Source organism: Caenorhabditis elegans, chromosome IV (assembly GCF_000002985.6).
Source record: "Caenorhabditis elegans chromosome IV".
Taxonomy (NCBI): domain Eukaryota; kingdom Metazoa; phylum Nematoda; class Chromadorea; order Rhabditida; family Rhabditidae; genus Caenorhabditis; species Caenorhabditis elegans.
The window spans coordinates 15,749,232-15,775,972 of record NC_003282.8 but is presented as its reverse complement, the minus strand read 5'-3'; the positions used below and the strand labels follow the sequence as shown (position 1 = coordinate 15,775,972).

Below are 26,741 nucleotides of genomic sequence, written 5' to 3'. Positions count from 1 at the left end.
TTTTTATAAAAACGTGGTGCAAAATATCCAGTAAAATTTCCAATATTAACTGAGAAAGTTTATCGGAAAATTCATTGTGTAGTAATCAAAATAAAATTTGACAGTTTATCAGGAAATAATGAAAAAGTATTGCCATGTAAAAAGTTGATGAATAAAGTAAATGCTTGTTCAGTAAATCTAAAAACTGGAAAAAAATCCAAAAGTGATCCGATAAGCTGAACTTTGCAAAATTTCATATGAAAATATAAATTTGACATACGAAAAAAAACTATGAAACACACAGACAAATTTAACGAAAAATCCGCATGAAACACTCTGAAAACAAAATGACAGTTTATCACAACCAAATGATACAGTAGTAAAACGCTTCCTATATTAGAAAACATCCAAAATCAATCAGCAATTTCCGGGATTTTCTAATTTTTGAACTGCAATTTCCATTAAAAGTGGGTAGAAATTAACACCTGAATTCTACAAGCAAACTGAAACAGTGAACAATTCTTCATTAAACACATAATTGAATTATATTTCAAATGTTTCATATTTTCTCAAATGAGAATATTTGCATAACACTTGATTTTTTTTAATTTTAGAGAATATTCCTAGAAGGGACAGTCGGCCTTGTTTTAAACAAAACTTCGCAATTTATCAGAACAGCTTGTAACTATAATTTTTTTTTCAATTTTTCGCTAAAAACTCCTGTAAAATGAGTTTAGTTGTAGATCAAGGTCTGAAAAATTACAGATATACCCACACAGAGACAATTATTTTGAACAAAACTTGATTGTTTATCACCACATAGTGAAACAGTACTGGAATTTTCAACCGAACGTGAGAAAAATTATGGCAATACGACAAAAATTGTTTTATCTTTGAAACCACAAACATTTTTGCAAAAAATTAAAATTTAATGACTGATAAATTGACCGTTGATATAATGGAAGAAACATTGAAATTCTGAAATGCGATTCTATAAAAACTTATTGAAACGGTCGAAATACTTTTTCTATTGCAAAATACATTATTCCATGGTAAAACAGTAATCACAACATTGTGTATCTCTTTTTAAAACCAGAATTAACTTTTTACGAATTTGCTGTAAATGTTGAAAAACATTTTTGAGAGTTAAGATGAATGCTAAAAATTCAAATTGTCGCATTTTGAAAAACAAAACGGCATCAGACAAAAACTACTTTAAAAGACATTAAAAATGTTATAAAGCCAAAAATCAAACTAAAATATATTACTGTATCTGATGGGGAATATATAGATTACGTGTTCAGAAAATTAATAATCTTATGTGAATAGCGAAATGAATAGATAAATAATGTATAATGGGGATTGCAAAATTTGAATAAAATATTCCAACCTACCGAACCAATACATTAAATTTTCTAAGTATCGTCAAACGTCTAAAGTTGTACCTAAATTGTGAAAAAACACGTTAAAATTCAAAAAAGAAATTTTACTGCTAACAAAAAAGCAAGTTCTTCAAAGAATTTAGCTTATTCAGATTATTTGAAAAAAAAAACAAAATATTCCAAAAACCATTTTCATAGCAGCACAATGAAATAGTGGAACAAATAAAAACATTAGAATACAAAAAGCTTCACTAAATTCAGTAAGAATTTTTCATGCCGAATTTCCCACCTGGGTGTGGATGAAAGTTTAGAAAAAGTCAATGAAAATTTATCTTTTAAAAGGAAATCAAACAATTTATTCAACTATTTGAATTTGTTGTAACGTGAAGTTAACTTAAAAAAAAAACGGAAAAATTCATTCTCGATTAATCCTCGATTAATGCCAGTTTTTTCAATCAAAATTTAAAAACGCATTGAAACAGTTAAAAAATTAATTTCAAAAAATATAAAGAAAATAATTATAAAATAAAATCAATTTTAGATAATGTTTAATGAATCTGTAAAAGTTGAAATGATAGAAACATGTAGTTTTGGGTGACGTTTTGTTTTCTAAGACTAAAGCTAAGATTTGCAAGCATTTGGAAACATTAACCTATTGCAACTATAAAGGAAATTTATTTTAAAAATTAAGTTTTTAAAAATCAAAAAAATAAAATCAGGTTTCAAAAATATATTGAAGCAGGTAACTAACAAATTTAATTAGTTCCGTTGTGAGATGTAAACAAAGAATACATTTTTTTAATCAATGTTTGAAATTTTGCTTCAAAAGGTATACAAATATTATTTCTGTAGAGAGTTAAAAAAAACTAGTGAATTCATGAATTTTCGATAAATTGAATTAATTTTATAGTTTAAAAAACAGTGGTAAAACATAAAAAGTGCAAAACATAAAAATTATCCAAAAAAAAATACATGACAACGAATCACTAGAATTTTAAACTCGCATTTATAAAAACGTACTGAAACAGTCAATGAATATTTCCTCATTTTTTTGAAAAATAATCGACAAGATCCTGAAATTCTCAGTAATTGCTCGAAATTTTCACGTCTCCTAAATATTTAGTAAAACCACAAAAAATACTTTGAATATATTATATCCATCAGGAAATAGTGAAACAGTATTATCAAATTTTTGTAGAGTTTATTAAGATAACATTAAGTTTCTGAAAAATACTTTTTTATTATGCCTTTGCAATTTTATGAATTAATCAAATTTTCATTAATTTATCCGTTCAAATTGAACGTAATTCCCATTTACCTCGTAAGGTTTAGGATTAAATAAATGGAATCCACATTTGAAGATATGCATTTTTATCAATTGAAATATATTAACAGTTTTAAATACAGCGGTAAGGACGACAATAAGTTACGAGCACTAGAATTTTAAACCACACAATTATAAAAATGTACTGAAACAGTCAATGAATATTTTTCAATTTTACTGAAAATTAATCGGCAAATTCTCAGTAACTACGGAATTGTTTGAAAAATTATTTTGAGAACATAGTAGCGATTAAAATATAATAGGCTAACATTGAAATGGAGGGAAAATGCAAGTATCTATTACGTTCAACTGCCTACTTCTGAATTTTAAGAACAAACTAAAACAGTATATAGTATTTCACTTTAAACGTTATTGAATTTTCTTTCAATTTTTCTACATTTTCTCAATGGAGCATTTTTGCATAAATCTATATTTTTCTATTTTAGAGAAATTTTTTTTTAATATTTTAAGTTTGGTTCAAGATACAAATCGTGTTTTGTATTCCTCAATGGTTTTGAAAATGTTTGGCAATGCTTAAAGATTCTCTGAAACAGGAAAATTAATTTCGAGTAACTATTAAAAACTTGTTTCAATAATGTTTAGATTAAAGTTCAAAAAAGTAAATTCTTTTCTCAGAGTAAAGTCTCACAGCAATTGGTCTCAAAGTAAAAAATGGGCGTGACTTGTTAGGACACGCCCACAGTTTTGAGGATTTGATGTCACAGCTATCGAATAATTTTATTGTCGAACTTTTTTAAACTTTATAGCAAATTGTGGAAGCATTAGTTGAAAATGTGATTTGAACCAGAAAAGTAACACATTTGAAAATGTTTTCTGTTTTAAAAATTTCATAAAACAAAAATCTATTAACTTTGGAATTTGCTAGACTTAGATAAAGCTAAACGACAAAAAAGGTTAAAAATAAGTAAAACCCCAGAAATCAAGTCTATACAAAACCATTGAAACTGTAAACAAAATTTTCAAATGGTTTTTCTTTGAAATTAGTGTCAAAATTGTGTCGTTCTGAATTGTTAGAACTTTTGAAACTTACCGTTTCAAAATTTTGATAAAACATTCATTTTCCAGTGAATTACCAATGTGTCTAAAACATACCTAGGACTATTTAAGTTTACAGAATTTCAAAAAAAAGTATATATTTTCAAACATTTATAATAACCCTATGTATATCAAAGTTTCACATGTTTTTAGTTTTTTATAAAAGTTTGAAACAGTTTAAAAATATTTTGAAAGATGGTACAGTTAAAGATTGTAATACACGAATATAAGTACAATGAAGTTTTCTCATTTTTCTTCTTCTTAAGAGTTTTTTTTCTTTTCAAAAATATATTTCATGCAAACTGTGAAATTAAAAAAAAAACTCTAAATTGAAATTCATCCAAACAACGACCTCTCAGAGTGGGCAAAATAGTTGAAATTTCAATTGAAAAACCTTCTAACAGTACTGTCGAGATTAAAAGTTGCACTCATAATTACAAAGTGAAACAGTTAAAAAATTGTTCCAAACCATAAGTCTGAAATTTGATTTTTTCGGTATTTAATTATCAGACAAACTAACTTGCCAATTTAATGAAGCAACGTGAAACAGTAATGTTTGAAAACTAAGCAAAAATAACAAAAAAAAACACAATTTTCAAAAAAAAAAACTCCCTGATAACTGGAACTTCCAGAAAATGCCGTTATAACGTCAAACGAATTTTACTACGAGAGAAAGTATAGAAACACATAAAACGAATCCGAATCAGTAAAATAAAAAATTGGTGTTTATGAAAAATTGTGGACAATTTAGTTTGAAAATGAGCTTTTGATGTCCTATATTTCAATTTTGTTAGAGTTTCTGAAGATTTTCTGAAACAAGTCGCTAAAATTGCCTCAATAAAACTTGAGTAAAACAGTACTGTTCGAAAATTTGTTTCCCGATTTTTTAAAAATTATTTTGAGTGGAACTTTAGAGTGTTTGGGCTATTTTGGGCGCAATTCCGCCTGCCATACTGAAAACCAACATTGTTTTGCCTATTTTGCAACAACTTTCCACAAAATATCTAAGATTGTAAAATCATTGGACATTTTTGAAATGTCCATAAAAAAGTTAGTTATGATGACGGTCAAGTAAAAAGTTTTTAAAGTGAAATTGTTGAATTGCCAAACTCTGAAGTTATAAAAACACAGTGAAACGGTAGAAAATTGGTATATCATTTCAAAACAATTTTCCCAACTTTTGGTATATGTTTTCAAAACTTTCATCTGAAACATCTTCCACTTGTTGTAGATTTGGACAATTTTGAAATAGAATCAAAATAACCCTACAAATTTAAAATTTCGCATTTTCAAGAACAAAACAACAAACTAAGAAGCCAATTTTTCATTGTAAGTAAAAAATCATTGAAAATATTTATATCTGCATTTTTAGATGATTTATAGAAAATTTTTTCTAGCTGAGCTGAAAAGCTGAATATATCAAAAACATTATTAACTGGGAGAATGACTCGTTTTCAGGTTAGATATTTGCCTAGAACCTTTAAAAATTTCAAAGTTTGCATATCTGTTGGAATTTTTTTGAGATACAATAAAACCATTAAGAATGTTAATAAAAATGTTTTTTTTTGTGTAAAAACTGAAAAAAACCGTACATTTCCAAAATTAATATAGTTTTCGGGTAGAATTTGAATTATTTCCAATCAATTTCCAATACATTTTTTTTCTGTTTCAACATGTAACAAAAATTGATGGAAATAGTTTTTTTTTTGTTCTCTTTCCTATTTTGAAACCTACAAATATATTACTGGTGTTTAGAAAGCAATCAATAACAGACAGTGCCTAAATCAAATCATCTGACTTTTTTTTCGAACCAAATTTTTTACGAAGGAACAATTCATTGATATTAGTGATTGATATTAGATTTAACAAACATATGAAACGGTGAGAAATTTAAACAATTAATGTAAAACTTTCAAATTCAAAATTAAACTATTTATTTGAGACTTTCTAAGCACAGATTGAAAATTGAACAATTAGTTTTATGAAATCTACAATGTCAGGAACTGCTGAATTTCAAAAGAAAAGAGATACAAGAAAAAGTCAAGCGCTCCGGTTTAAAAACAAGTTGGCAAGAAATAGACAGATACGGTAATACTTATAGTGAAATCTTGGAACAATTGAAAATGTGAAATCTTGGAACAATTGAAACCATATTTAAAAAAAAACTTTCAAAAAAGTGTGAATTCGTTTTGGACTACAATCTGATTCAAAAGTGTTCTTACCAAAAAAGTAAATTATAGAAACTGGCGAACTAGAGTTTGAAATTGTTGTAGACATTTGTTAATGTTTTGAAACCGCCAAAATTTGTTTTTTAATTGAGTATATTTCATCTTGTCTTAATACATGTGCAGCAGTGAAAAAATGGATTTAGCAAAATAACAATGAAATACAAAAATAATTTTGAGCAAATCAAAAATGGGAGTTTTATAACTTTTGGAAATTCTGCAGAAAATCTTGCAACAAAAACAATTATTTCACATCAAAAACTATTAAAATGTTTCTGATAATTCTTATATTCTTCCGGAAATTTTAATATGAAAATTAGGATCACGAATATTTTTTGGAAATAGTTGCGTACTGTATTCTCCGAATACTTCTATAAATAATTAAAAATAAATAATTCTTATTATTCATGAAGTGAAAACCAGTGGTGAATATGAAAAAAAAAATCATATTTCTCAAAGAAACATGATTTTTTTTCTAAATTTCAAGTGAAACTAAAATATCAATTTTTTTCTGATTTTTGCCGGTGTCAATGTTGTGTTATTTTTTAAAGTTTTCTTTAACAACAGTCCGAAACAGTGAAAAATTTTTTTTGAGTTTTGATATTTTTCGCAGATTAATTTCTAAAAAATTCTGTTAACCTAGAATTTCCACACGTTTTGACTGATATGGGTATCAAGGCTGTGCGGCTGGTGGAAAAATTCGGCTGTCGGCTGACGCCGACAGCCGAGTGCTAATTTTTTTCTCGGCTGTCGGCTGGCGCCGACAGCCGAATTATTTATTTGGTCGGCTGTCGGCTGACGCCGACAGCCGAGTTTCTATTTTTCTTCGGCTGTCGGCTGTCAGCTTTTTTCCTTTCACAGGCAGAAATTTTCAATTATACGTTTAAAAACGGTCAAAAACTACTATTTTTAGCTTTAATATATGAAATACCTTCTGATTGGAGCATATTTTGGACAATTTTATAGAAAATTTTTTTTTGTTAAATTTTTCTAAACAGCCGAAAAAACCAATACTTCGGCTGTCGGCTGGCGCCGACAGCCGAGTTACTTTTTTTTTTCGGCTGTCGACGTCAGCCGACAGCCGACAGCCGCACAGCCCTGATGGGTATAGATAGTTAAATTTTTGCATTTAAAATTGTTCACTTGGTATTTGCAAATAGCCACGAATCCTTTGTCCTACAATCAACTTTGAATGTAGAGGGATTGAAACGGTATTGTTTTTTTTTTCAATTTTTCGGGAAAATGAAAAATTATGATTTTTGTTCAAACTTCTAACAGAGTTTTTAACTAAAATATTAGATTTACGGCATCTACCACACCGGATTAGTTTTAAAATTGGTCATTTCCTGTATTTCTACAATGTCCTGTTGTTTTTGCATTTTCAGGCATTTCTTCAATGAATGAAAGAACGTAATAACACTTTTCGAATTTTCTTCAACAACAGTTCGAAACAGTAAAAATATGGATTTTTCCGTGAGTTTTGATATTTTTGACGACATTTGTTTCCTACAAAGGTCTGTTAAATTAAAATTTTTGAATGTTTAGGCAGATGTAAGTACAGATAGTTAAATTTTTGCGTTCCATTAAAACTTAAAATAGTTAATTTTGGAACAAAACACAAATTGAATTAAATCCTATCAAATGTAATAATAACCTCGACACAACGAAGCTGACTTTTAAAGTATGAAATTAAAAAAAAAAAACATTACTGCTTCAATACGTTACTATATTTATTGGAAAATTCAAACAAGTTAGTAGTTTCACTGGAATATTTTCAGTTTGAAGATACACTCAAAATAATAAAACTGCGTGGCGTGTACTGCAGAAAACCTAATATTTAGGCCCCGCCTTTTTTCGTCCACTCACGGGGAAAAGGCAAAATTCGGGGACCAACCAATATCAGGCCGCCGACATCTCATGGGTTCCGCGCGCCGCTATGTTTAACTCGCAGCGGGCGGAGACAGCTTGCCACACCCACAACGAGTTAAGCATAGCGGCGCGCGGAACCCATGAGATGTCGGCGGCCTGATATTGGTTGGTCCCCGAATTTTGCCTTTTCCCCGTGAGTGGACGATAAAAAGGCGGGGCCTAATTTTGAGGTTTTCTGCAGTACACTCCACGCAGTTTTATTATTTCGAGTGTATCTTATCCCTTTTTTATAATTGAAAATTAGCAGGAATTTTTTTACTTTTGCAAAGCTACTAAATTTATTTCTCTAGCGTAGAAATTTATGCAAATATAGATTTTTTTAAAAATATTATTTAAAATATTTTTCAAAATATGTATTTGTATAGTTTCTGAACCCTTTTTACAAAGATAACAGCTTTTTCAAGTAAAAAATCCGCGTTTTCTCAATCTCATGTATCTTCCATAAATAGGAAAAATTAGAAGAATTTGGAGGCCAGAAATGAAAAATAAAGAACCGATTGTGAAACAAAATCAAATTTTAAATCATTACCTATATATAAAAAAATAGTTTCCGTTTGTTAAGAAGTGACGTCATAGCTTACAAAGGCACGGCGTTTTCGGCTGTTGGAGGGATATAGGTTTGGGGTTAGTAGTGGGATATGGTCGGGGTACCGTAGTAGTACTGTAGGAGTACTGTAGGAGTACGGTAGGATTACTGTAGTTTAGGAAAAATTGTGTTTTAGTCTTTCGAAGAGATATAGGTTTGGAGTTATTAGTGGGATATGGTCGGGGTACTGTAGTAGTACTGTAGGAGTACTGTAGGAGTACGGTAGGATTACTGTAGTTTAGGAAAAATTGTGTTTTAGTCTTTTGAAGAGATATAGGTTTGGAGTTATTAGTGGGATATGGTCGGGGTACCGTAGTAATACTGTAGGAGTACTGTAGGAGTACGGTAGGATTACTGTAGTTTAGGAAAAATTGTGTTTTAGTCTTTTGAAGAGATATAGGTTTGGAGTTATTAGTGGGATATGGTCGGGGTACTGTAGTAGTACTGTAGGAGTACTGTAGGAGTACGGTAGGATTACTGTAGTTTAGGAAAAATTGAGTTTTTGTCTTTTGAAGAGATATAGGTTTGGAGTTATTAGTGGGATATGGTCGGGGTACTGTAGTAGTACTGTAGGAGTACTGTACGGTAGGATTACTGTAGTTTATGAAAAATTGTGTTTTTGTCTTTTGAAGAGATATAGGTTTGCGATTAGTAGTGCAATATGGTCGGGGTACTGTAGTAGTACTGTAGGAGTACTGTAGGAGTACTATAGAATTACTGTAGTTTGGGAAAAATTGACTTTCCGTCTTTGGAAGGGAAATTGGAAACTTCGGGAAAATTCTGAAATGTTCCAGAACCTTCTGGAAAATTCTAGAAAATTCTGGAATGTTCCAGAACCTTCTGGAAAATTCGAAAAAATTCTGGATTGTTCTAGAACCTTCTGGAAAATTTAAAAAAATGTTCCTGCGAGATCTTCGTGGCGAGACCCATCGTGGCGAGACCCATCGTGGCGAGACCCATCGTGGTGAGACCCATCGTGGAAAGACCTATCGTGGTGAAACCCATCGTGGCGAGACCCATCGTGGCGAGACCCATCGTGGCGAGACCCATCGTGGCGAGGCCCATCGTGGCGAGACCCACCGTGGTGAGACCCGTCGTGGTGAGACCCATCGTGGTGAGACCCATCGTGGTGAGACCCATCGAGGTGAGACCCATCGTGGTGAGACCCATCGTGGTGAGACCCATCGTGGTGAGACCCGTCGTGGTGAGACCCACCGTGGTAAGACCCAAAATTTTGGCGGGAAATTTAAATTTTCTGTGAAAAATATTTTGGTGGGAAATTTAAATTTTCTGAAAAAAATATTTTGGAGGGAAATTTAAATTTTCTGAAAAAAATATTTTGGTGGGAAATTTTAATTTTCTGAGAAAAATATTTTGGCGGGTAATTTAAATTTTCGGAGAAAAAAATTTTGGAGGGAAATTTAAATTTTCTGAAAAAAATATTTTGCCGGGAAATTTAAATTTTCTGAGAAAAATATTTTGGCGGGAAATTTAAATTTTCTGAAAATTCTAAAATTCTGGAAATCTAGAATCTTCTGGAAATTTCGAAAAAATTCTCGAATGTTCCAGAACTTTGTAGAAAAATCGGGAAAATTCTGGAAATCTAGAATCTTCTGGAAATTTCGAAAAAATTCTCGAATGTTCAAGAACTTTCTAGAAAAATCGGGAAAATTCTGGAACGTTCCAGAACTTTGTAGAAAAATCGGGAAAATTCTGAAATGTTCCAGAACTTTCTAGAAAAATCAAGAAAATTCTGGAATGTTCCAGAACTTTCTAGAAAAATCGAGAAAATTCTGGAATGTTCCAGAACTTTCTAGAAAAATCGAAAAAATTCTGGAATGTTCCAGATTTTTTCTAGAAAAATCGAGAAAATTCTGGAAGTGTATGTGTGTCAAATACTTTTAATGGTGCCAGTCGTTGCCCGCGCCGTAGGCGCGGTCAGCGGCTGGTATTTAAATAATTCGATAACTTTCAGAAACTTTCCATTTGCTTATTCTCGAAAAAAAAACTGTTTTTTTTTCTCTCGAAGTTATTAAATTCAGTTCATCAGATTTTTTGGCAGTTTTGAATTTATGCCTTTTTAAATAATTTCAAACATAATTTTTTTTAATAATTAAAAAAAAATCACTATGAAGTCAATAAGTTGTTTGCCTTTCAACTTTGAATGTAGAGGTTTTGAAACGGTTTTTTTTAAATTTTTCTGTAAAATTTTTGTTTTTGATGTTTGCCAGAAAAGTGGCCTTTATTCCATTCCAAGCTTAAAAACTTACAAATAAGGTTTTTTTTGTTTCATTGGTAACAAGTATTGGATTTCATTACTCTAGTAATTTTTTTAATGAAAAAACTTGCAACAAGCCGTATAAATTTGATTAATTCAAAGGACGAAAAATTAATACGAAATAATCGTAATAAATAATGTATAAATTTATTTATCGACCCTCGAATTTTGCAAAAAATTTTCACGCGAAAGTGGGGCGGAGCTTAACTTTTGCAACACTGTCGCACGGTGTTTTTCCTCGCCCATTTTCCACTCCCTTTTTTGTTGCTTTTTTCAATAAAATCTCAATGTTACTTGTCATTTTATCTCTTTTCAAGTTGGATAACATTTTCATTCAAAAAAGAAAAAGACAAATAAAACTGAAGCTTTATTGAAAAAAGCAAGAAAAAGGAGTGGAAAAGGGGCGGGGAAAAACGCCGTGCGGCACTTTTTCAAAAGTTATGCTCCGCCCCACTTTCTGCGCGATCGAAACATAATATTTTTTTTAAAAATTTTACCTGTTTCACAAAATTTTCAAAATAGTTGTGTTTATTGATTTAAATAGTACTCGGCCCGATTTATGATTAGGATAAGATATTTCGTTTGTTTTTAGAACCTATTCAATTTGCTCAAGAATCATAATAATTTAACACAATTGAAAGATTATTTTAACTGTCTCAATAGTTTAAAATACATTGTTATCTTCCGAATCAAAGGATAATAAATATGAAAGCATTTTATTAGAAAGAATAGGTATTACTCGAACGTTTGAAAAAATGAAAATTGAACAAGAAACGTTTTTGCATTATTGTTTGATGGCTAATCTACTCGATAAAAATTCTTGTAGTCTTAACCACAACAGTTTTTTGTTTTTTTTTTCTTGTTTCAAAAACATTTATTTGGCCTTGACTCAAGTTGAATTAAAAATTAGGTTTTAAATTTTGAACCGAAATGGAAGGAGAAAAACCAAAACTATATTTTGCAACACAATGAAATAGTGAAAATCTGAGGAAATTTTTTTTACAGTTTCTTAGATTTGTTTTTGTTATTCTTAAATTCCTATTATCCAAATTGAACAGCATTGCTCCGTCGTGATTAAACCCCTCTCAATAGTATTTCTAGCTGAAAATGTTTTAATTCTTGAAAGTTTGTATAATTCATGTTAGTAACAGCTAGTAGCTTAGCGTTTTTATAGCAGGACCCTATTTCAAAGAAACTAGTCTGTATGTTTCACAATTGAAACTCAAAATAATGCAAAAATTTCATCTTGAAACTTTTGTGTGGTCAAAAAATTTTTACTGTTTCAAAATTTCTATATTTCTGTTTTGAGAATTTTACTGCATTGTTGTCCTCCTGGCCTTTGAACATTCATGCATTTTACCAAGCTTGAAGCTCGCAAAACAAATTTCCGAGTTTTACTTACTCTGTTAAACTAAAACTGGTTTTTTATTAATTTTTTTTCAAACTGAAACCCAAAAATGCAAAAAAGATGCGAAAAGTCGGCGTGAGGAAACAAATTGAAACATGCAAAAAAAAAAGTGCAAATAAATGTCGGAAATTCGCTCTTTGCTTAGTTTATCAACATCATATGAATTCCTACGACAGACGTGGTGAGCTGCAAAACTCGAATGAAACTGTAATTTGTATTTTTTGAAGTTTTTTGAAATTCCTAACGTAGTCAGAGCGCAATTGAACTAATATATTCTTTAATTTTAATTCTAGCTGCATTGTGATATTGGTTTGATATATTTGTCAAACTTAAATCAATAGATTGAAACAGTAGAGAGAGTTAATCGGAAATTTCAAGAACTTTTTTTATTTTCAAAGAAAAGTAATGTTCACACTGTTTTGTTTAAAAACACGATGGTATTTTGAGTTTTCATAAAAACAGCATATTAAATTTCAAGAATTTTAATTTTAAGAAAAGTCGCAATTTTTGTGGTCAAACTGGTGATATTTTCTACGTTTTTGTTGTAGGAACAAACAATTGCAAACTTGTTTTTTTTCATGTGTTTATAAACTAATTGAAACATGCAATAGGAGATATATCTATTTACAGTCAAAAATTAAAAATTCCTCAGCTTTCACCAATGCTATTTTTGGAATCTCCCAAAAAAGAATTTTTTTTGAAGAATATTGTTTTTCAGTTTTGTTTTATAATTTTTTAATGAACATCTAAATAATTCAGTTCAAAACGCAAGTTTGGTAATCTCATAACACATAAAGCTTTGCATAAAAAAAACAAAATAGTTGATATAATAAATGTATATACTTTTTCATTATATCTTCAAATACCATCATTTAATCAAAAAAAGTAGTTTGGAGTCTATTTCCGTAAATTTCGCATTTTCAAAAAGATGATCATAAACAGCTTATAGCTTAAATTTTAGATAATTAAATAACTTTTTTTGGGTATTATACGTGTTCAGAATACTAAAGTTTAAAAGTTTTCTGATCCGATGATAAAATTCCTGATATTTACGGAAATTCGAAAATGCATTTAAAAATTTATTTTGTTAGCTACAATAGCATGTTTCACACTGTTTTTAAAATAATAGTAATAAAATAACAACTTACTGTCAGTGGCTTTGATTCCGTCGTTCGTCAATTTGTTTTTGTATAGAAATTGTGATCAAAATAAACTTTAACGTTTTTATTATCGATTTCCAACATAGCTTGATACAATTTTTTTTTAAATCGATTGTCTGAAACTCATTCAATATGTTTTTTAATCAATTTTTCAAAAATAAAGATAAAAACCAAACACGAAAAACTCTAAAACTGAAGAAATGCGTTTTATTGGCTATACAACTCTTATAACTTTATTGTTCACAATATTAAAAAGTATGTAAAACAGAGTACGAGTTTTCACAAAAAATGGCAAATTCAGTTCTTCTTAAGTACTTGAATTTTATAGGAAACTATTCAAAAATTAGAAATGGAATTCTCACAATATTATGTGGTCGATTTTAAAATTGTTCAAATATTTATTGAATATGGAAAGCGAATGAATTGATAATAACAATCTGAAAGAGCAAAAATTAAAATTCCGCTTCCATTTGACTTTCTATCACAGAAATGATGATTTATATAACATTTTCCGCTGTTTCACATTGTATTACAAACAACTTGAAACAGAGAAAAAATTTTAACATTTTCACAAAAAAATTTTTGGTAGGTTCGAAATCTGTCGGCTTTAACTTTAACACAAAGAGCTTAAAGAAAATAATAATACAATGAATGGGCAAAAAATAGTTTCTTAAAATCCTCCAATGATTTGAAAATACAATTGGGAACAAGTGATTTAGGATACTAAAAATTGAACAGATAAAATTGAACTTTTAATACGAATGTTCATACTTATGTTCAAAAATGGTATTTTTCCAATACTTCGTAAGCCCGTATATATGTATTTCAGACGTTTTTATGTTTTATACGGTAACAAATTAATTGCTGAACTTTTTTAATGTACATAAGAAGACAATTTTAAATTTTGAACACTGATCATTAAGGAAAGATAACTTTTTAATTTTAATCATGAAACAGTAAAAATGATTAATGACGAAAAATATAATTTTGGCAGTATTATTCAACTCACATTCTTCAAGGGTTCAGTTTTCTTGATACATACCTTTATCAAAAGTTTGTATTCTTTCTAGACTTATATCTCATTACGGTGAGAGCAAGCGGATTGTTAAAAATAACCCGGACTGTATTGATATGAAAAACGTGATACAGACGTAAAAATTTTTGGTCAAAATTTTAAAAATTAAACATATAAGCAACAGTTGACGGTATTTCTGAAACTACGATTAGATGAAATATCAATGGAAATCATAACCCTATAACTTAAAAAAAACCTTTTGAAACATCATTTGAAATCTTTCAAAATTTCAAGCCGGAAAATGGGTTAAATGAAAAACAAATCCAGAACAGTAAAATTTTAACTTTGTACTTTTATAAACAACATGAAACATATATTATTTTTCACAAAAAAGTATTAATATTTACAAAATTACCAAATTCCAATAGACTATTTCTATTAAAAGATAGATCTAAGTTTTTTTGTTATTTTTAGAAAAGTTGAAAAAGTTTGCCCTGGACAGGTTACAGATTTAATAATATTTAATGAATAAAACGCAACTAAATTAGGGGGCAACATTTTTCAATATCTAAAAAAATATTTAAAAACTTCAAGATGAGTATTGGTAACCATACTTATTGTTATTACAGGGTGGGCCAAAAGTATGGTAACACATGAAGCGCTCTTTTACATGAGCTTTTCGCGCGACTGCCACGTCATACGTACATTCTTCTATCGAATCCTGATAGCTGAATAAATTTCCTTCAATTTGACTCAAAATTTGTAATGTTTCCCAATAAGGTGTGATTTTAATCACCTCGGCAATTTGGTGAACCCTTTCGAAAAAACGGTGTTTTGGCACGCGGCACTTCCCACGCAAACACACCTCCCACGCACGCCAATAATTTTCAGATGTATGATTTTTATGTTAAAGTAAGTTAAAGATGTGAAAAAGTAATTTTGATTATTTTTGTAGCATATAAACATTTTCCGTGTTAACACTGGCGCTTAGCAAAAACCTTAGAATATTTCATGAATTCAACCTTGCGAAATTTACTCAGTTTTTTTGGTTTCACAAGGCGTAATGACCCACAAAATCATCCGAGCTCAATTTTCTATAAAAATTCTGGAAATTCAGGTCAAAACGTGCCGAAAAGTACTAAACTTAATTTTTATGCATACTGCTGCCGTTGTTCACATCCATCTTTCTAGCGGCTGTGTCATTCAAGACTTCAACTGCTGCCACAGTCCATGACTGAAATCCCACGACAGAAATTTTTTGGATTTTTGTTTTTAAAGAATCTCCAGACCAAGAGCATTTTTTGAACTATAAAAAACTTAAGAAATGCGTTTTATGTTTATTTTTGTTCCATTTTTATTTATGTAACCACTTGTGATGATTTGTATCTATTAATGTGTGTTTTTTTTTCTACCTCACGATATCTTACTATCGTAATAAACTAAATTAAATTAAATTAAATATATTGGTATCAATGTCACTAAATTCACTAAATTGCACATGAATTCCAATGTTTTCTGAACAATTTGAAACAAGATTTAGCATACATTTATTAACTTGTAATGATAATTTTTTCCAAGTTATTACGGTTATAGACAACTTCACAGATTTTCAAAATAATTTACCTATTCGGTATAGAGTTATTTAGAGTTTAAAATTTAAATGAATGTTCAGTTTCATAGTTGATTGCAGAAAAATTATTTGCAATTTGAGTGTTTTTGCAAATATGTTACCTAAAAATGCTATTTAGAAAGGACAATGTTCATTTTTTCGAGTTAACACATTTATGGACAACATGTAACAGTCCCATTTTGGTTTCATCTTCGAAAAATGCCGGAGAAGAGACGCAGACTTTAAACTGATTTTGCATGGTTAAGAGTGTGCTGACGTCACGTTTTTTTGGGAAAAAGTTCCCGCATTTTTTGTAGATCAACCCGCGACAGCATAACACCACGTGACAGTGTAGAAGTATACGTAATTTTTTTTTCAGCGTCTCCGAAATTTTTTCAAAAAACACGTCAGGACTAAAATAAAAACAACTCCATTGAAAAAAAACGTTATTTTATTCAACAGAAATATTAGCAATTGCAAAAAATGTATACTATCCATCAACTGTAAGAATAGAAATAAAGCCAATACGAAACTGTTAAAATTTGTTTTTTACCATTTTTTACTTGGTGCATTTTTGTAACGAGCACTTCAAAATTGATTGTTTAAGTACCCAAAAAATGCAACAAATTTATTTTCTGTTTCAATCTGTTGACGAAAGCGCTAAAATATTTGTAAAAAATGTTCTTAATTCATTTTTATGTCATTATTATTTCGATATCGGTAGTAAATTATCAAAATTTTTGTGAATGTTCAGCGAATGTGCTTGAATTAAAATTAGAATAATTTATTTGAAATACCGGAAACTACTAGTTTTCAAATAATCAAGTAATCTAGTAATCATAAAGTACTCATTCGATTGCATTATTTTCTTCCTAATTCGTTAGATACGGTGCTTGAAACAAAAATTTATTATAACCTGTTTTTTTTTCTAAAAACCTGAAACTTAAAAAAAAATGTATTATTGGAATGCTGAAGTTACAAAATTGGAAACTGTTCCATAAAATGGCATTTTTAATTTGGTAAGTTTGAATGAACAACATGAAACATAATAATATTTTTTACAAAAGGTGTTTATAACTTTCCAGCCTTTTTCTATAATTTTTAAAAATTTGCACATTTTCGACTTGCAAACTTAAAAATAAATATGAAATTACTTTATACATGCTCCTAGAAACATCATTTGCAGTTGGTTTATGTATGAAAATAGTTCTACCTGGAAAAATATCGATACTTTCTCTTGCCAAAATATTTTTTTTTAATTTCCAACTCCACTGTTTTTCTCTTTGTGCAACGATCCTAGGAATCATAAGAAAAGCAGTTCTTCAATGATATAAACTACCTGAAACAGAACTTTTTTGATTTCGAAATGAAAAAAATTTGCTTCCCGTTTCCCGAGCATTCATCTGATATTTTTTTTGAACGAATTCATTTATTTTCACTATTTTCCCAAATGTCCAGATAGTCCATTAAATTTGTCACGAATTGAAACTAAAAAAAACACTACGAAACAGCAAAAATTTAGAATTTTTGACACTAAACATTTTTGCAAAATAATGTTTTAGTTATTTTATGGAAAATCATATTGTCAAAAATATGTATCGCAAAAAATATTTTTGAAATATTTTAAAGTTTTTAAGAAACATCATTATGAAGCAAATTCATGTCTAATAAGGTAATAATAAAAATTTCGACTACACCACCTTTAACCAATAATTTGATTTTTAAAAATTGCATATTAGTAGTTGTTCGTTTCAATGCACCTTCGATTTTTCATGTGATCACAATTATGGACAACCTGAAACAGTGTAGGAGTACTTCCCTTGTAATAAGTTCAAATTTCCAGCGTATCTGAAATATCTTCAACAGTTTGTACAAAGCGTCGAGACAAACAGTTATAGAAAAGCAGTTCAGTATAGGGTTTCCATGCAGGCTCGAAAACGCCTGCCGCTCCTTTTGTATAGTTTGGCTCGAAACCCGAAAAGAGTCGGCTGCGTCGAAATACTCGAACTCGAAAATACTCGAAATAGTCGAAATACAAGATAATATCGAAGCACCAAGTTTTGTGAATTCACTTGATTCTTAGATTGCGCTCTCATTGAAAAAATGGAAAAATTATCAAATTTTTCAGTAAATACATCCTCATCATCAAAACTGAACCAGTTTTTTTCGTGAAGAATTTATCAACTAATTGAAGATGTTTTTTTTTGTAACTTTCGAACAAATCTGTTTATATACATTTTTTGTTTTCACTGGATCTTAACAGAGATTCAAACCCTTTTTACAAGAAACATGAAACCCAAAACTTTTAGTGATAAGATATCGAGTTAATCTTTTAAAATTTAGAAACTTGGACCAGTTCGGTATATTATTTTTGCAAATGCCTATCTGTTTAAATGGATGTTCTGAAACATTTTATTTCAACAAGAACCAATGACCCAATCTCCAACAACAAAAAGTAGGTTTTTCTGAAAAATTTTGGTTTATTTTCGATTTTTTCTAGTCTTGGTATAGTTTTTTGGTGCTATTTTGAATAAAACTATTATATGAATTTTTGGAGCATTATAATAAATTTCTTCAACTACAGTAAATTTTCTTTTAAATTTTCTTCGAGAAGTGAACAAGTTTTGTCCGTAACAAATTTATGAACAAGATGAAACTGTTAGAGCCAAAACATAACGATACTGTTCACTCGGATAACACATTTTCACGTTTCTATATATTCAGAAATTTAGATATGTCGAAAAAATCGTTAAAGAAAAATTTCAAAAAAATAACAATTTAGCCGACATTTGATGTTGTTTTTACAGGATTAATACAGTTTCATATTGTAGAAAAAACAAAGCACAAAAATTTTTAAAAAGTTGTCAGTTTTGAATTAACAGTTTCACAAATTTTATATCTTTCAGAAAATCTTATACGAGAACACTAATAAATACAATATTTTTTGAAAAAAATATTTAAAATTTTTTAATTCAGAACTTTCAGAGTTTGAGTAAGATTGGAGTAAGACTGATACAGTAATTTCGGTTTTGTTTTTTGAAAAACATCACTGAGCGAATATTCCGGATATAAGGTCATAAATTCAATTTCTATGAACATTAGTGATATTATTTTATTTTTTAAACCATTAAAAAACGTTTTTCATAAAACAAAAGTTTGAGTAAAGTCTTTTAAGGATTTTTCTTTAAGTTATGGAATATGAACCGTTATAACCGGATATAAATAGAAGCGAAAAAAATTGATGGAAGTTCTTTTTTCAAATTTTTTTGCTGTTCCAGTGTATTCATATATTATCTTAGATACTTGGTCAACTTTGATGGAATGGAGAAATTTAATCCAAATAACACTTATTTTAATTTCATTCCAAAATTTAAAAGTTTTTAAGAAAAAAATCCAGAATCTTCTGTTTACTAACTATGCTAGTAAAGTTGTTTATCAAAAGTGAATCCGAGCCTTTGCAAAATAAATTGGAAAGCATTTCACTCGCTGTTTCAGTGTGCTTTCATAAGTTGTTGTTTCAAATACGCTGTGCTTTGTTGACGTATACGCAATTATCAAAAATTGTTTATTTCAACTTTTTCAAAAATTAAATTCTCACTTACACTTACTAGTTTAACAAAATTGTATGAGCTTGAAATCAATAAAAAAAATTAAAACGAAAATAAAACAAAATAATCACAAAAACTGTTGTTTGTATTGTATGTAATGCAATAAAATTGCTTTTTAAAAATTATGTGAAACCTCAATTGCAATTTTTCTGTTTACACATAAGTTCACGAACTTGAAAGTTACACTACTAAACAGCTAAAACAAAATGGCATTCAACATTTCAAATGTTTCAAAAGAAAAATTCTAACCGGAAAATATTTTCCGTAATAATAGTGTATGAAAACACAGAAATAGAGCCGTTTTGGGATTTTTCTTTAAAATATAAAAAATAAACCATAATAACCGAATATAAAAAGATGTAAAAAAGTGTGAATACTTTCTTTTATATTTTGTGCCGTTTCAATGTGTTTATATATACTTTCTAAAATTCCCATTCTGCTTTATTGATACTTTTGCTACACTTTGTATTCACTCTTGAAATGAATGTTTTTTTTTTGAGAAAATTCATATCAAAAATTCATATTTAGTAAATATTTTCAATATCTCCAGAAACTTATGGTGGTGGAGAAACTGTTAAAAATTAAAAATCATTGAGCACCATTGAGGATCTGTTTCAGTTTTACTGTAAATTTGATGTCCTGTCAACCGTTTAATGTGATTGTGATTTCCGAATTTTGAACACAGTTATGCTAATCAATAAAACAAATAAAGTTTTCGGAAAATTATATTTGCTTTTGAAAACTTTTTGAAACCTACGTTTTTTTCAAAAATTACATTGTTTTTCTAAAGGTTATCCAAAGCACGAATTCACTAATTTGTAAATTGCCTGTTGCTTTTTTTTTGAAGCTATTGAAATATTACTTTTTTTTAACGTGTTTCTATTTATCACAAGTTTCGGAACGTTAAAAAATTACCAGAAAAACAGTCCTCGAAAAATTAAATTTGGGGCATGGACAGTAATCCTGGTTCACCACTTCTGTGTGAGATTATGTGTGAATCTTAAATAACTTGGTAAAATATGCACCAAAGAATATGGAAAAACTGTAGCAGAGTTTGTTAATGTTTAGAATAATTTACAATGATACTGAAAAAGTCAAAACTTGTAAATAGAAATCAATTATGACTAACACCACCAAACAGTGTACCTGACTCCCAAATCCGCAGTGCATAGCACTCGAAGAACGGATCGTCCTTTAATCCTTTTAATAAAACAGCTCAACTGAAAATATAAAACCTCACTGAAATAGTGATAATTAAACAAAAAATTTTATAAGTGTTCTTGATCCGAAAAGTGGTTTAAAAATTACAGAAAAACTGTATATAAATTGTAATATTTTGGTTATTGGATTACAGCAATTATATTTCTGTAAAGATCTTGATAATCAAAGTTTGGACTTTTGAAACCTGGAAATGTAATTTTTCGAATAACCTTGTTATAATATCATAAACACCAATTGTGAGAAATTTGATTTTTGAAAATATTAACAACATAACAATTGAAATGCAACTAACAATCAAAATACAACCACCACATTATCAGAAACTCTGAAACAGTGAAATTTATATTATTTTTATATTATTTTTGCAAATGCCTATCTGTTTAAATGGATGTTCTGAAACATTTTATTTCAACAAGAACCAATGACCCAATCTCCAACAACAAAAAGTAGGTTTTTCTGAAAAATTTTGGTTTATTTTCGATTTTTTCTAGTCTTGGTATAGTTTTTTGGTGCTATTTTGAATAAAACTATTATATGAATTTTTGGAGCATTATAATAAATTTCTTCAACTACAGTAAATTTTCTTTTAAATTTTCTTCGAGAAGTGAACAAGTTTTGTCCGTAACAAATTTATGAACAAGATGAAACTGTTAGAGCCAAAACATAACGATACTGTTCACTCGGATAACACATTTTCACGTTTCTATATATTCAGAAATTTAGATATGTCGAAAAAATCGTTAAAGAAAAATTTCAAAAAAATAACAATTTAGCCGACATTTGATGTTGTTTTTAAGGTCATAAATTCAATTTCTATGAACATTAGTGATATTATTTTATTTTTTAAACCATTAAAAAACGTTTTTCATAAAACAAAAGTTTGAGTAAAGTCTTTTAAGGATTTTTCTTTAAGTTATGGAATATGAACCGTTATAACCGGATATAAATAGAAGCGAAAAAAATTGATGGAAGTTCTTTTTTCAAATTTTTTTGCTGTTCCAGTGTATTCATATATTATCTTAGACTTGGTCAACTTTGATAGAATGGAGAAATTTAAGCCAAATTATTTTAATTTCATTCCAAAATTTAAAAGTTTTTAAGAGAAAAATCCAGAATCTTCCGTTTACTAACTATGCTAGTAAAGTTGTTTATTAAAAGTGAATCCGAGCCTTTGCAAAATACATAAAACGGGTTTGGTAAAAATAATAGTTCTTTTTTAAAATCATTTTTACAGCGCGATAGTAAATTTTAAAACTGAAGTTTAAATTTAAAATGAATATGTTTTGAAACTTTCACTGTTTCGAATTTAGCATAAAATAAAAACCTATTTTATGTTCATTCAATTCCATATTCACTAAAAATGCTGCAATTTTGACAGTTGTTGCCTGCCTACCGCCTATTTCACTGCATTTTTTGAATACTGTTATACTTTTTAATTTATTACCTCAGCATGTAACAGCAGTTGGTGAAAGTTCGAAAAAACAAAATAAATTTGTTTGTGTTTTTTCATAGGTTTAGAGAACAGGTAGAACATTTTTTTTAAGAAAAGCTGAAAATACAGACGTGTGGTCTGATAATGGTATCCAATAGAGCTGCAAATTGTATAGAAAATCAGAAAATTCGTTGTTTTTCTATTGAAAAATTAATATTAAATATGAAAATTTGAATGATATAAAAATTTGTCTGTTTCATTATGTGCTTAAACTTGATAATTACATACGTTTATATTAACAAATCAAAAAAAGTTTTGCCGGTTTTTCTCATCTGTCAAAAAATCTAAAATATCAGAAAGCAGAAGCCGAAAAGTAAGAAAAAAACTGGGGAAATAACACACGGGATGTAAAAGGGTACCTCTGGTCATAACAAACGTAACTTTAGAATCTGAATCTCCACAATTGACCAATCCAAAATTTTTTTGCCCGAATTCATTTATTTAACTCAAATTTATTCAATTTTCCAGAGAATTTGCGAATATACCTGTTACAAGCATTTTTTTTCAATGTTCTATTTAAAAAAATTCAACCTGTTCTCTAAACCTATGAAAGAATGCAAAAATTAATTTTTTTGCTACTGCGCAAAAATTGAAACAATACTCTAAATTAGATGTAAAATCATATCTAATTGGAAAATTTATCCAATCGAAGCATTATTTTGGAGAAATTCAATAATTATAATGTTGAACAAAGATGTTTGAAAATGTGAAAACTCATTTGTTTCACTATTTTAATACAAAATTCGGCAAATTTTTTGAATTATTAAATAATTCGATATTAAATAATTTAACTGTTGTATTTTTTAAAAGTTCAACCGATATTATTGCTACGTCTCAAAAAACATATTTTCATGTAGCAGTAATTTAAAAAAAAGTTTTATTAGAAATTTTAATTTATTGATTTATTTGAATACGATTTAATTATCGTGAAAAGAAACAAATTAAATGTAATGCACAATGGAGAAATACAAATAATCGATCTTCGACACCTCTTCAGTCCCACCTTGGGACGGTTGTATCGAGGATTAGCGGCATCATCTGAAATAAAAAATACAAAAAAAATCATTTATAAACCCAGTTTGGTTATATACTGAAAAATATAATCAACTGTGTTGGTTTTTTTGAGATTACTGTCAGAGGTATCTATTTACTTGGTTTTTGAGATAGTTTTACGACAAATTTATAGAACTCACCATTTGAAACCAGTAGGAATACATACATACAATATTAGAAAAAAAAAATAAAAAAGACGAATATGAGAGGACAACCACCAGCCGTCCAAGTAGAATATTGAATTGGTGAAAGCTAGTCGAAATTGTCTTGACTCTAACTTCCCAGGAAAACGATCCGCCTAAACACAATAAAGTATTGTAAAGTTTATGGGTCTTTGTTGTATTAGGTCAGTCAATAAGTTTTGTCGTTTTTTCTCAGTTTTGATTTTTTCTTAGATATTTTTTTGTGGTTATATAGAAGACTGTTAGTAATGACAAGCCCAACAATATTAGCCATATCAGACTACTTCCAGATATTTTAAATGTCAGAACTGTCATGACGAAAAAAAAAATTTTTTTTTCGATTTTTTTTATTTTTTGGCGAAATGAAAAAGTTTATATGCCCTGATGTATTAGACAGATAGTTGAATAAAAATCTTCAATAACAGCTTCAGGCATGGCTTTTTGGTCTCGTCATATTCGTTAAAGTTGCCAAAAATGCTTGCAAAAATAATTTTTTAAACTTTGAAGGACGGTAACTTCCGTAAATTGATAGTTCGACTTTGAAATATATCGGTAATTTGAAATATTGTTTCTATAAAAACCAACAATTCTCACTTTTTTGAAATCAGTTTTGGACATCTGTATAATAAAAAAAAACTAAAACAGCAGTGCAACTTGCCTCGAAATGTTTCAAGTAAAATGATAAAGAAATATTTCAAAAAAAAATTCAATAAATTTAGAATTGATCACACATCGCCCAATGACCAACAGAAATTATGATAGAAACATATAAACAATTTGAAACTGTAAATGATTTTTCAGTTAAAAATCCTTTTGATTCAAAAAATTAACACTCTCTTTCGCATTCCTAGATATTTTTATTAAGGGTGAATAAATGTAAAACTATTTATCAGCTTTTAGAAAATGTAGAACATTTTTTTCATCCAATTTAGGAAATTGCCTTAAACACAAATTCTCTGGAAAATTCAAGCATCTCATTCCTTATGTACACAAATTTGATAATTTTAAAAAATTATATTGATTGTCGAATAGCTTCAGGCAGTTTATAAGCATATAATTTGATCATTAACATCAAGTTAGAAATGTTTAAATAAGCATAGTGAAACAATTTTTTATAGTTTTACACTTTTGAGAAAAAAATTTCACAAGAGATGAGAAAGAACAGGTTATTTTTAATACAGTTTGACAAATTTTTAAAATATAATTATTTTCTGTAAACCTACTGAAACATTAATTTTTGTTCATGAACTGTATGGGAAAATTTTGAAAAATTAATTCACATGAACAACAAATATCACAATAACACGATAATTATTGCAAACGAAAGGCATTAGTAATATCAACCAGTTGAAATATACTATTATAAGTTTTAAAAATCCAAAATGACAAAAAATCTGAAAAACTTTACTGAATAGGAAAACCATAGTTTTATTCATATTAATTTAGAAAAATAGCAAATTAAAACAAAAAAGTGGAGATTTTTAAGTTTTTCGAAAAGCAGAATTTGAGCCGCTTGAAAAGTACATTCAAAACAAACATTTCTATCAATTTGAACATTTTTCTTAAAACCTCTTCAGAAAATTTGCTGTAATAGTTTTCTGTTGAATTGAACAATTTTGATGCCATTCTAAAACAGATTAACAATAAACGTAACTGATAACAAAATTTTCTACTTCTCAAGTTTTTTTTTTGAGTATTTTTCTATAAACATGAAATATTTGTTATTTATTCAGATAACCGAATGAAAAAAAATTACAAATATCAGAAAAAATAGGGATTCAGAAAGGTGGCACTGGAAAATTAATAAAATTTATAGCTGGAAAGATGATGGTCAAATTACTGATTTTTCTTTAAAAATTGGAAATTTTTGAAAACTGCACTGAAACAGTGATTTTTTTAATTCAGAGAGTTAGTTTTTTTCGCCAAAAATTCTGAATTCTACTGTCATTGCATTGGAGATTAATTAGTGTTTTTTTGATGATTTTTACGATAAAACAAAAATAAACAATTCGAGAAAACCTACACGGAATATCCATCAAACTTTATTAGAACTTAATTTGTTAAATTAATGTAGTAAAGCATTACTTTTTTGAAATATTTTTGAAGTTTCTCAAAGAAACCAAGAGTAAATTTTGACAGCATGTATGCAAATCAGTTACTATAAAAAAAAATGAGAATCAACAATTTTCGGAAATATCATGGAAAATATATGATGTAACAAATTTAGCACACTGAAATTGTGGAATTTTCGAAATATTAGTAGTTTTTATATGTTATGTTTTCTGTTTTATGTTAATTTTGGGTTAATGACAATAAAGAATAAAAAATTACGTGAATAAGTAAAAATTATGAAACTGTAAAATTAAAAAAAAAAAATTTCAGACAAAGTTATCATTATTCAACAGACTATTAAATTTTTCACATTCTCTGATACTTCTTTTGTAGAAAATTATGCTGAAATTAATTCGTATACTTTCTAGTTTTGTCTCGGTTTGTGATATATCCAATATGTCCACTGAAATTTTCGAGAAAAAATTGAAAAAAAATTATGTTTCACAAAGTCCATAAATTTAGTTTCTATCAAAATTGAATATTGTGTATAAGAAATCCATTTCCAATGAACTAATAATGAAAAATCCCAAATTAGTCACTACCTACTATTTTTTCTTGAGTTTCTGATTTTCTTAAGCATCTGTCAATTCCCATAAACTGTAAATTTACAATAAATTTCACGGTTGAATTAAAAAAAAAACGATAGTTGAGTCAAGCGAGAGACTTACTAAACTAACCTATGAAACTAAATTCACAGTTTAATAATTAAAAAAATTTGCCGAATTTTGTATTAACATATCGAAACAGTTGTTTTTTTTTGTATTTTCCAAACATCTTTATTCAATTTTTGCTGAAATATAAAATTACAATTTTATTTAGCATTACAATTATTCAATTTCTCCAAAATAATCCAAAATAATTTGAATGAATTTTTCGATTAAACAAATAACATCTGACCATTAACGTGTGAATTACTTTAGTATTATTTATCAAATTTTGGAAAGTGTAGAAAATTTTTACATCCAATTTAGAGTATTGGTTCAACACGGAAAGCAAAAAAAAATAATTTTTGCATTCTTTCATAGGTTTAGAGAACAGGTAGAACTTCTTTTTTGAAGACGTTACAACTGAAAATTGAAAAAGTGCTTGTAACATAACTTTATTCTCAATTTCTCTGGAAAA

General features: G+C 28.5%; 1 protein-coding gene and 126 non-coding genes across 127 annotated transcripts; 37 read left to right on the top strand and 90 right to left on the bottom strand.

The window, feature by feature from the left end:
- Positions 1-60: 60 nt before the first annotated feature.
- Positions 61-81, bottom strand: 21ur-3345. The gene has a single exon (NR_064160.1).
- A 208-nt stretch (positions 82-289) lies between these two features.
- Positions 290-310, bottom strand: 21ur-8357. The gene has a single exon (NR_064159.1).
- A 115-nt stretch (positions 311-425) lies between these two features.
- 21ur-9744 lies at positions 426-446 on the bottom strand. Its single transcript, NR_064158.1, has one exon.
- Positions 447-743: 297 nt separating this feature from the next.
- 21ur-5097 lies at positions 744-764 on the bottom strand. The gene has a single exon (NR_064157.1).
- Positions 747-767, bottom strand: 21ur-10791. The gene has a single exon (NR_064156.1).
- A 158-nt stretch (positions 768-925) lies between these two features.
- On the bottom strand, positions 926-946 carry 21ur-1972. Its single transcript, NR_064155.1, has one exon.
- On the bottom strand, positions 927-947 carry 21ur-11350. Its single transcript, NR_064154.1, has one exon.
- Positions 948-1,291: 344 nt separating this feature from the next.
- Positions 1,292-1,312, top strand: 21ur-12513. The gene has a single exon (NR_064153.1).
- Positions 1,295-1,315, top strand: 21ur-8023. Its single transcript, NR_064152.1, has one exon.
- A 461-nt stretch (positions 1,316-1,776) lies between these two features.
- Positions 1,777-1,797, bottom strand: 21ur-3262. Its single transcript, NR_064151.1, has one exon.
- A 155-nt stretch (positions 1,798-1,952) lies between these two features.
- Positions 1,953-1,973, top strand: 21ur-4546. Its single transcript, NR_064150.1, has one exon.
- A 151-nt stretch (positions 1,974-2,124) lies between these two features.
- 21ur-7412 lies at positions 2,125-2,145 on the top strand. The gene has a single exon (NR_064149.1).
- Positions 2,146-2,228: 83 nt separating this feature from the next.
- On the bottom strand, positions 2,229-2,249 carry 21ur-9536. The gene has a single exon (NR_064148.1).
- A 74-nt stretch (positions 2,250-2,323) lies between these two features.
- Positions 2,324-2,344, bottom strand: 21ur-8527. The gene has a single exon (NR_064147.1).
- A 428-nt stretch (positions 2,345-2,772) lies between these two features.
- 21ur-5278 lies at positions 2,773-2,793 on the bottom strand. The gene has a single exon (NR_064146.1).
- Positions 2,794-2,963: 170 nt separating this feature from the next.
- Positions 2,964-2,984, bottom strand: 21ur-3910. Its single transcript, NR_064145.1, has one exon.
- Positions 2,985-3,172: 188 nt separating this feature from the next.
- On the bottom strand, positions 3,173-3,193 carry 21ur-5424. Its single transcript, NR_064144.1, has one exon.
- On the bottom strand, positions 3,174-3,194 carry 21ur-4628. Its single transcript, NR_064143.1, has one exon.
- A 252-nt stretch (positions 3,195-3,446) lies between these two features.
- Positions 3,447-3,467, bottom strand: 21ur-13203. The gene has a single exon (NR_064142.1).
- Positions 3,468-3,563: 96 nt separating this feature from the next.
- On the top strand, positions 3,564-3,584 carry 21ur-9755. Its single transcript, NR_064141.1, has one exon.
- On the top strand, positions 3,569-3,589 carry 21ur-4849. The gene has a single exon (NR_064140.1).
- 21ur-11878 lies at positions 3,586-3,606 on the bottom strand. The gene has a single exon (NR_064139.1).
- On the bottom strand, positions 3,589-3,609 carry 21ur-12376. Its single transcript, NR_064138.1, has one exon.
- An 83-nt stretch (positions 3,610-3,692) lies between these two features.
- On the bottom strand, positions 3,693-3,713 carry 21ur-10988. Its single transcript, NR_064137.1, has one exon.
- A 69-nt stretch (positions 3,714-3,782) lies between these two features.
- Positions 3,783-3,803, top strand: 21ur-2963. The gene has a single exon (NR_064136.1).
- A 48-nt stretch (positions 3,804-3,851) lies between these two features.
- 21ur-8393 lies at positions 3,852-3,872 on the bottom strand. Its single transcript, NR_064135.1, has one exon.
- A 251-nt stretch (positions 3,873-4,123) lies between these two features.
- On the bottom strand, positions 4,124-4,144 carry 21ur-8999. The gene has a single exon (NR_064134.1).
- 21ur-12478 lies at positions 4,127-4,147 on the bottom strand. Its single transcript, NR_064133.1, has one exon.
- Positions 4,148-4,223: 76 nt separating this feature from the next.
- Positions 4,224-4,244, bottom strand: 21ur-8367. The gene has a single exon (NR_064132.1).
- A 569-nt stretch (positions 4,245-4,813) lies between these two features.
- On the bottom strand, positions 4,814-4,834 carry 21ur-14038. Its single transcript, NR_064131.1, has one exon.
- Positions 4,835-5,451: 617 nt separating this feature from the next.
- 21ur-4830 lies at positions 5,452-5,472 on the top strand. Its single transcript, NR_064130.1, has one exon.
- Positions 5,473-5,557: 85 nt separating this feature from the next.
- On the bottom strand, positions 5,558-5,578 carry 21ur-5621. The gene has a single exon (NR_064129.1).
- Positions 5,579-5,971: 393 nt separating this feature from the next.
- Positions 5,972-5,992, bottom strand: 21ur-5431. The gene has a single exon (NR_064128.1).
- Positions 5,993-6,475: 483 nt separating this feature from the next.
- Positions 6,476-6,496, bottom strand: 21ur-118. Its single transcript, NR_064127.1, has one exon.
- On the bottom strand, positions 6,477-6,497 carry 21ur-14272. The gene has a single exon (NR_064126.1).
- A 614-nt stretch (positions 6,498-7,111) lies between these two features.
- Positions 7,112-7,132, bottom strand: 21ur-1870. The gene has a single exon (NR_064125.1).
- Positions 7,133-7,353: 221 nt separating this feature from the next.
- 21ur-6281 lies at positions 7,354-7,374 on the bottom strand. Its single transcript, NR_064124.1, has one exon.
- A 347-nt stretch (positions 7,375-7,721) lies between these two features.
- 21ur-5184 lies at positions 7,722-7,742 on the top strand. The gene has a single exon (NR_064123.1).
- Positions 7,743-10,598: 2,856 nt separating this feature from the next.
- 21ur-11116 lies at positions 10,599-10,619 on the bottom strand. The gene has a single exon (NR_064122.1).
- 21ur-12900 lies at positions 10,600-10,620 on the bottom strand. Its single transcript, NR_064121.1, has one exon.
- Positions 10,621-11,303: 683 nt separating this feature from the next.
- Positions 11,304-11,324, top strand: 21ur-4918. The gene has a single exon (NR_064120.1).
- A 132-nt stretch (positions 11,325-11,456) lies between these two features.
- 21ur-13628 lies at positions 11,457-11,477 on the top strand. Its single transcript, NR_064119.1, has one exon.
- Positions 11,478-11,668: 191 nt separating this feature from the next.
- On the bottom strand, positions 11,669-11,689 carry 21ur-7793. Its single transcript, NR_064118.1, has one exon.
- 21ur-9561 lies at positions 11,670-11,690 on the bottom strand. The gene has a single exon (NR_064117.1).
- A 118-nt stretch (positions 11,691-11,808) lies between these two features.
- 21ur-12580 lies at positions 11,809-11,829 on the top strand. Its single transcript, NR_064116.1, has one exon.
- A 252-nt stretch (positions 11,830-12,081) lies between these two features.
- 21ur-5217 lies at positions 12,082-12,102 on the top strand. The gene has a single exon (NR_064115.1).
- A 347-nt stretch (positions 12,103-12,449) lies between these two features.
- On the bottom strand, positions 12,450-12,470 carry 21ur-15646. Its single transcript, NR_064114.1, has one exon.
- 21ur-12363 lies at positions 12,451-12,471 on the bottom strand. The gene has a single exon (NR_064113.1).
- On the bottom strand, positions 12,453-12,473 carry 21ur-5946. The gene has a single exon (NR_064112.1).
- A 230-nt stretch (positions 12,474-12,703) lies between these two features.
- 21ur-12157 lies at positions 12,704-12,724 on the bottom strand. Its single transcript, NR_064111.1, has one exon.
- On the bottom strand, positions 12,705-12,725 carry 21ur-5784. Its single transcript, NR_064110.1, has one exon.
- A 331-nt stretch (positions 12,726-13,056) lies between these two features.
- 21ur-7620 lies at positions 13,057-13,077 on the top strand. Its single transcript, NR_064109.1, has one exon.
- 21ur-11990 lies at positions 13,058-13,078 on the top strand. The gene has a single exon (NR_064108.1).
- A 233-nt stretch (positions 13,079-13,311) lies between these two features.
- 21ur-6382 lies at positions 13,312-13,332 on the top strand. Its single transcript, NR_064107.1, has one exon.
- 21ur-15598 lies at positions 13,315-13,335 on the top strand. Its single transcript, NR_064106.1, has one exon.
- On the top strand, positions 13,316-13,336 carry 21ur-1061. The gene has a single exon (NR_064105.1).
- Positions 13,337-13,386: 50 nt separating this feature from the next.
- 21ur-12239 lies at positions 13,387-13,407 on the bottom strand. The gene has a single exon (NR_064104.1).
- Positions 13,408-13,527: 120 nt separating this feature from the next.
- On the bottom strand, positions 13,528-13,548 carry 21ur-8452. The gene has a single exon (NR_064103.1).
- Positions 13,529-13,549, bottom strand: 21ur-2922. The gene has a single exon (NR_064102.1).
- Positions 13,550-13,704: 155 nt separating this feature from the next.
- Positions 13,705-13,725, bottom strand: 21ur-15665. Its single transcript, NR_064101.1, has one exon.
- Positions 13,708-13,728, bottom strand: 21ur-11776. Its single transcript, NR_064100.1, has one exon.
- An 82-nt stretch (positions 13,729-13,810) lies between these two features.
- On the bottom strand, positions 13,811-13,831 carry 21ur-9925. Its single transcript, NR_064099.1, has one exon.
- Positions 13,832-13,916: 85 nt separating this feature from the next.
- Positions 13,917-13,937, bottom strand: 21ur-1914. The gene has a single exon (NR_064098.1).
- Positions 13,938-13,975: 38 nt separating this feature from the next.
- Positions 13,976-13,996, top strand: 21ur-6530. The gene has a single exon (NR_064097.1).
- Positions 13,997-14,217: 221 nt separating this feature from the next.
- On the bottom strand, positions 14,218-14,238 carry 21ur-8370. Its single transcript, NR_064096.1, has one exon.
- A 170-nt stretch (positions 14,239-14,408) lies between these two features.
- Positions 14,409-14,429, bottom strand: 21ur-1579. Its single transcript, NR_064095.1, has one exon.
- A 112-nt stretch (positions 14,430-14,541) lies between these two features.
- On the bottom strand, positions 14,542-14,562 carry 21ur-9909. Its single transcript, NR_064094.1, has one exon.
- 21ur-4347 lies at positions 14,545-14,565 on the bottom strand. The gene has a single exon (NR_064093.1).
- An 84-nt stretch (positions 14,566-14,649) lies between these two features.
- Positions 14,650-14,670, bottom strand: 21ur-809. Its single transcript, NR_064092.1, has one exon.
- A 1,138-nt stretch (positions 14,671-15,808) lies between these two features.
- On the bottom strand, positions 15,809-15,829 carry 21ur-31. The gene has a single exon (NR_064091.1).
- A 181-nt stretch (positions 15,830-16,010) lies between these two features.
- 21ur-3670 lies at positions 16,011-16,031 on the top strand. The gene has a single exon (NR_064090.1).
- Positions 16,032-16,077: 46 nt separating this feature from the next.
- On the bottom strand, positions 16,078-16,098 carry 21ur-4894. The gene has a single exon (NR_064089.1).
- Positions 16,099-16,420: 322 nt separating this feature from the next.
- 21ur-10764 lies at positions 16,421-16,441 on the bottom strand. Its single transcript, NR_064088.1, has one exon.
- A 192-nt stretch (positions 16,442-16,633) lies between these two features.
- 21ur-109 lies at positions 16,634-16,654 on the top strand. Its single transcript, NR_064087.1, has one exon.
- Positions 16,655-16,786: 132 nt separating this feature from the next.
- Positions 16,787-16,807, bottom strand: 21ur-6567. The gene has a single exon (NR_064086.1).
- Positions 16,808-16,828: 21 nt separating this feature from the next.
- Positions 16,829-16,849, bottom strand: 21ur-12081. Its single transcript, NR_064085.1, has one exon.
- Positions 16,850-16,932: 83 nt separating this feature from the next.
- 21ur-239 lies at positions 16,933-16,953 on the bottom strand. The gene has a single exon (NR_064084.1).
- Positions 16,934-16,954, bottom strand: 21ur-11869. The gene has a single exon (NR_064083.1).
- Positions 16,955-17,061: 107 nt separating this feature from the next.
- On the bottom strand, positions 17,062-17,082 carry 21ur-13954. Its single transcript, NR_064082.1, has one exon.
- Positions 17,083-17,232: 150 nt separating this feature from the next.
- On the bottom strand, positions 17,233-17,253 carry 21ur-10721. The gene has a single exon (NR_064081.1).
- Positions 17,234-17,254, bottom strand: 21ur-5818. Its single transcript, NR_064080.1, has one exon.
- Positions 17,255-17,396: 142 nt separating this feature from the next.
- Positions 17,397-17,417, bottom strand: 21ur-246. Its single transcript, NR_064079.1, has one exon.
- Positions 17,418-17,528: 111 nt separating this feature from the next.
- 21ur-8593 lies at positions 17,529-17,549 on the bottom strand. Its single transcript, NR_064078.1, has one exon.
- Positions 17,550-17,684: 135 nt separating this feature from the next.
- On the bottom strand, positions 17,685-17,705 carry 21ur-303. Its single transcript, NR_064077.1, has one exon.
- 21ur-1884 lies at positions 17,690-17,710 on the bottom strand. Its single transcript, NR_064076.1, has one exon.
- A 371-nt stretch (positions 17,711-18,081) lies between these two features.
- On the bottom strand, positions 18,082-18,102 carry 21ur-5491. The gene has a single exon (NR_064075.1).
- Positions 18,103-18,295: 193 nt separating this feature from the next.
- Positions 18,296-18,316, bottom strand: 21ur-837. Its single transcript, NR_064074.1, has one exon.
- Positions 18,317-18,813: 497 nt separating this feature from the next.
- 21ur-4530 lies at positions 18,814-18,834 on the top strand. Its single transcript, NR_064073.1, has one exon.
- Positions 18,835-18,880: 46 nt separating this feature from the next.
- 21ur-15515 lies at positions 18,881-18,901 on the top strand. Its single transcript, NR_064072.1, has one exon.
- Positions 18,902-19,268: 367 nt separating this feature from the next.
- 21ur-302 lies at positions 19,269-19,289 on the top strand. The gene has a single exon (NR_064071.1).
- Positions 19,290-19,483: 194 nt separating this feature from the next.
- On the top strand, positions 19,484-19,504 carry 21ur-3613. Its single transcript, NR_064070.1, has one exon.
- A 122-nt stretch (positions 19,505-19,626) lies between these two features.
- Positions 19,627-19,647, bottom strand: 21ur-1183. Its single transcript, NR_064069.1, has one exon.
- A 352-nt stretch (positions 19,648-19,999) lies between these two features.
- On the top strand, positions 20,000-20,020 carry 21ur-2078. The gene has a single exon (NR_064068.1).
- On the top strand, positions 20,001-20,021 carry 21ur-14471. The gene has a single exon (NR_064067.1).
- On the top strand, positions 20,002-20,022 carry 21ur-9680. Its single transcript, NR_064066.1, has one exon.
- 21ur-14254 lies at positions 20,004-20,024 on the top strand. Its single transcript, NR_064065.1, has one exon.
- On the top strand, positions 20,005-20,025 carry 21ur-4421. The gene has a single exon (NR_064064.1).
- Positions 20,026-20,065: 40 nt separating this feature from the next.
- 21ur-3061 lies at positions 20,066-20,086 on the bottom strand. Its single transcript, NR_064063.1, has one exon.
- Positions 20,087-20,213: 127 nt separating this feature from the next.
- On the top strand, positions 20,214-20,234 carry 21ur-5597. Its single transcript, NR_064062.1, has one exon.
- Positions 20,235-20,349: 115 nt separating this feature from the next.
- Positions 20,350-20,370, bottom strand: 21ur-1582. Its single transcript, NR_064061.1, has one exon.
- On the bottom strand, positions 20,353-20,373 carry 21ur-9931. The gene has a single exon (NR_064060.1).
- On the bottom strand, positions 20,354-20,374 carry 21ur-14530. Its single transcript, NR_064059.1, has one exon.
- Positions 20,375-20,542: 168 nt separating this feature from the next.
- 21ur-11039 lies at positions 20,543-20,563 on the bottom strand. Its single transcript, NR_064058.1, has one exon.
- A 22-nt stretch (positions 20,564-20,585) lies between these two features.
- Positions 20,586-20,606, bottom strand: 21ur-11236. Its single transcript, NR_064057.1, has one exon.
- A 440-nt stretch (positions 20,607-21,046) lies between these two features.
- On the bottom strand, positions 21,047-21,067 carry 21ur-8628. The gene has a single exon (NR_064056.1).
- Positions 21,068-21,115: 48 nt separating this feature from the next.
- 21ur-10445 lies at positions 21,116-21,136 on the bottom strand. Its single transcript, NR_064055.1, has one exon.
- Positions 21,137-21,819: 683 nt separating this feature from the next.
- Positions 21,820-21,840, top strand: 21ur-2340. The gene has a single exon (NR_064054.1).
- Positions 21,841-22,118: 278 nt separating this feature from the next.
- On the top strand, positions 22,119-22,139 carry 21ur-14431. Its single transcript, NR_064053.1, has one exon.
- On the top strand, positions 22,124-22,144 carry 21ur-5383. The gene has a single exon (NR_064052.1).
- Positions 22,145-22,240: 96 nt separating this feature from the next.
- On the bottom strand, positions 22,241-22,261 carry 21ur-13788. Its single transcript, NR_064051.1, has one exon.
- A 247-nt stretch (positions 22,262-22,508) lies between these two features.
- 21ur-10186 lies at positions 22,509-22,529 on the top strand. The gene has a single exon (NR_064050.1).
- A 319-nt stretch (positions 22,530-22,848) lies between these two features.
- Positions 22,849-22,869, top strand: 21ur-1725. The gene has a single exon (NR_064049.1).
- Positions 22,870-23,234: 365 nt separating this feature from the next.
- Positions 23,235-23,559, bottom strand: Y105C5A.1285 (uncharacterized protein). Its single transcript, NM_001276897.2, has 2 exons — positions 23,466-23,559; positions 23,235-23,310 (listed from the first exon to the last, which is right to left on the bottom strand). The coding sequence occupies exons 1-2, from the start codon at positions 23,487-23,489 to the stop codon at positions 23,266-23,268; spliced, it is 69 nt and encodes a 22-aa protein (NP_001263826.1). The 5' UTR covers positions 23,490-23,559; the 3' UTR covers positions 23,235-23,265.
- A 666-nt stretch (positions 23,560-24,225) lies between these two features.
- Positions 24,226-24,246, bottom strand: 21ur-1718. The gene has a single exon (NR_064048.1).
- On the bottom strand, positions 24,227-24,247 carry 21ur-8349. Its single transcript, NR_064047.1, has one exon.
- A 96-nt stretch (positions 24,248-24,343) lies between these two features.
- Positions 24,344-24,364, bottom strand: 21ur-15695. The gene has a single exon (NR_064046.1).
- On the bottom strand, positions 24,347-24,367 carry 21ur-877. The gene has a single exon (NR_064045.1).
- Positions 24,368-24,548: 181 nt separating this feature from the next.
- Positions 24,549-24,569, bottom strand: 21ur-5249. The gene has a single exon (NR_064044.1).
- Positions 24,570-24,671: 102 nt separating this feature from the next.
- 21ur-12577 lies at positions 24,672-24,692 on the bottom strand. The gene has a single exon (NR_064043.1).
- A 105-nt stretch (positions 24,693-24,797) lies between these two features.
- 21ur-7952 lies at positions 24,798-24,818 on the bottom strand. The gene has a single exon (NR_064042.1).
- A 258-nt stretch (positions 24,819-25,076) lies between these two features.
- Positions 25,077-25,097, bottom strand: 21ur-3676. The gene has a single exon (NR_064041.1).
- A 228-nt stretch (positions 25,098-25,325) lies between these two features.
- On the bottom strand, positions 25,326-25,346 carry 21ur-99. The gene has a single exon (NR_064040.1).
- A 175-nt stretch (positions 25,347-25,521) lies between these two features.
- 21ur-5635 lies at positions 25,522-25,542 on the bottom strand. The gene has a single exon (NR_064039.1).
- A 256-nt stretch (positions 25,543-25,798) lies between these two features.
- Positions 25,799-25,819, bottom strand: 21ur-7503. The gene has a single exon (NR_064038.1).
- Positions 25,820-26,101: 282 nt separating this feature from the next.
- On the top strand, positions 26,102-26,122 carry 21ur-4090. Its single transcript, NR_064037.1, has one exon.
- A 177-nt stretch (positions 26,123-26,299) lies between these two features.
- On the bottom strand, positions 26,300-26,320 carry 21ur-2385. Its single transcript, NR_064036.1, has one exon.
- Positions 26,321-26,497: 177 nt separating this feature from the next.
- On the bottom strand, positions 26,498-26,518 carry 21ur-2648. Its single transcript, NR_064035.1, has one exon.
- Positions 26,519-26,741: the final 223 nt, after the last annotated feature.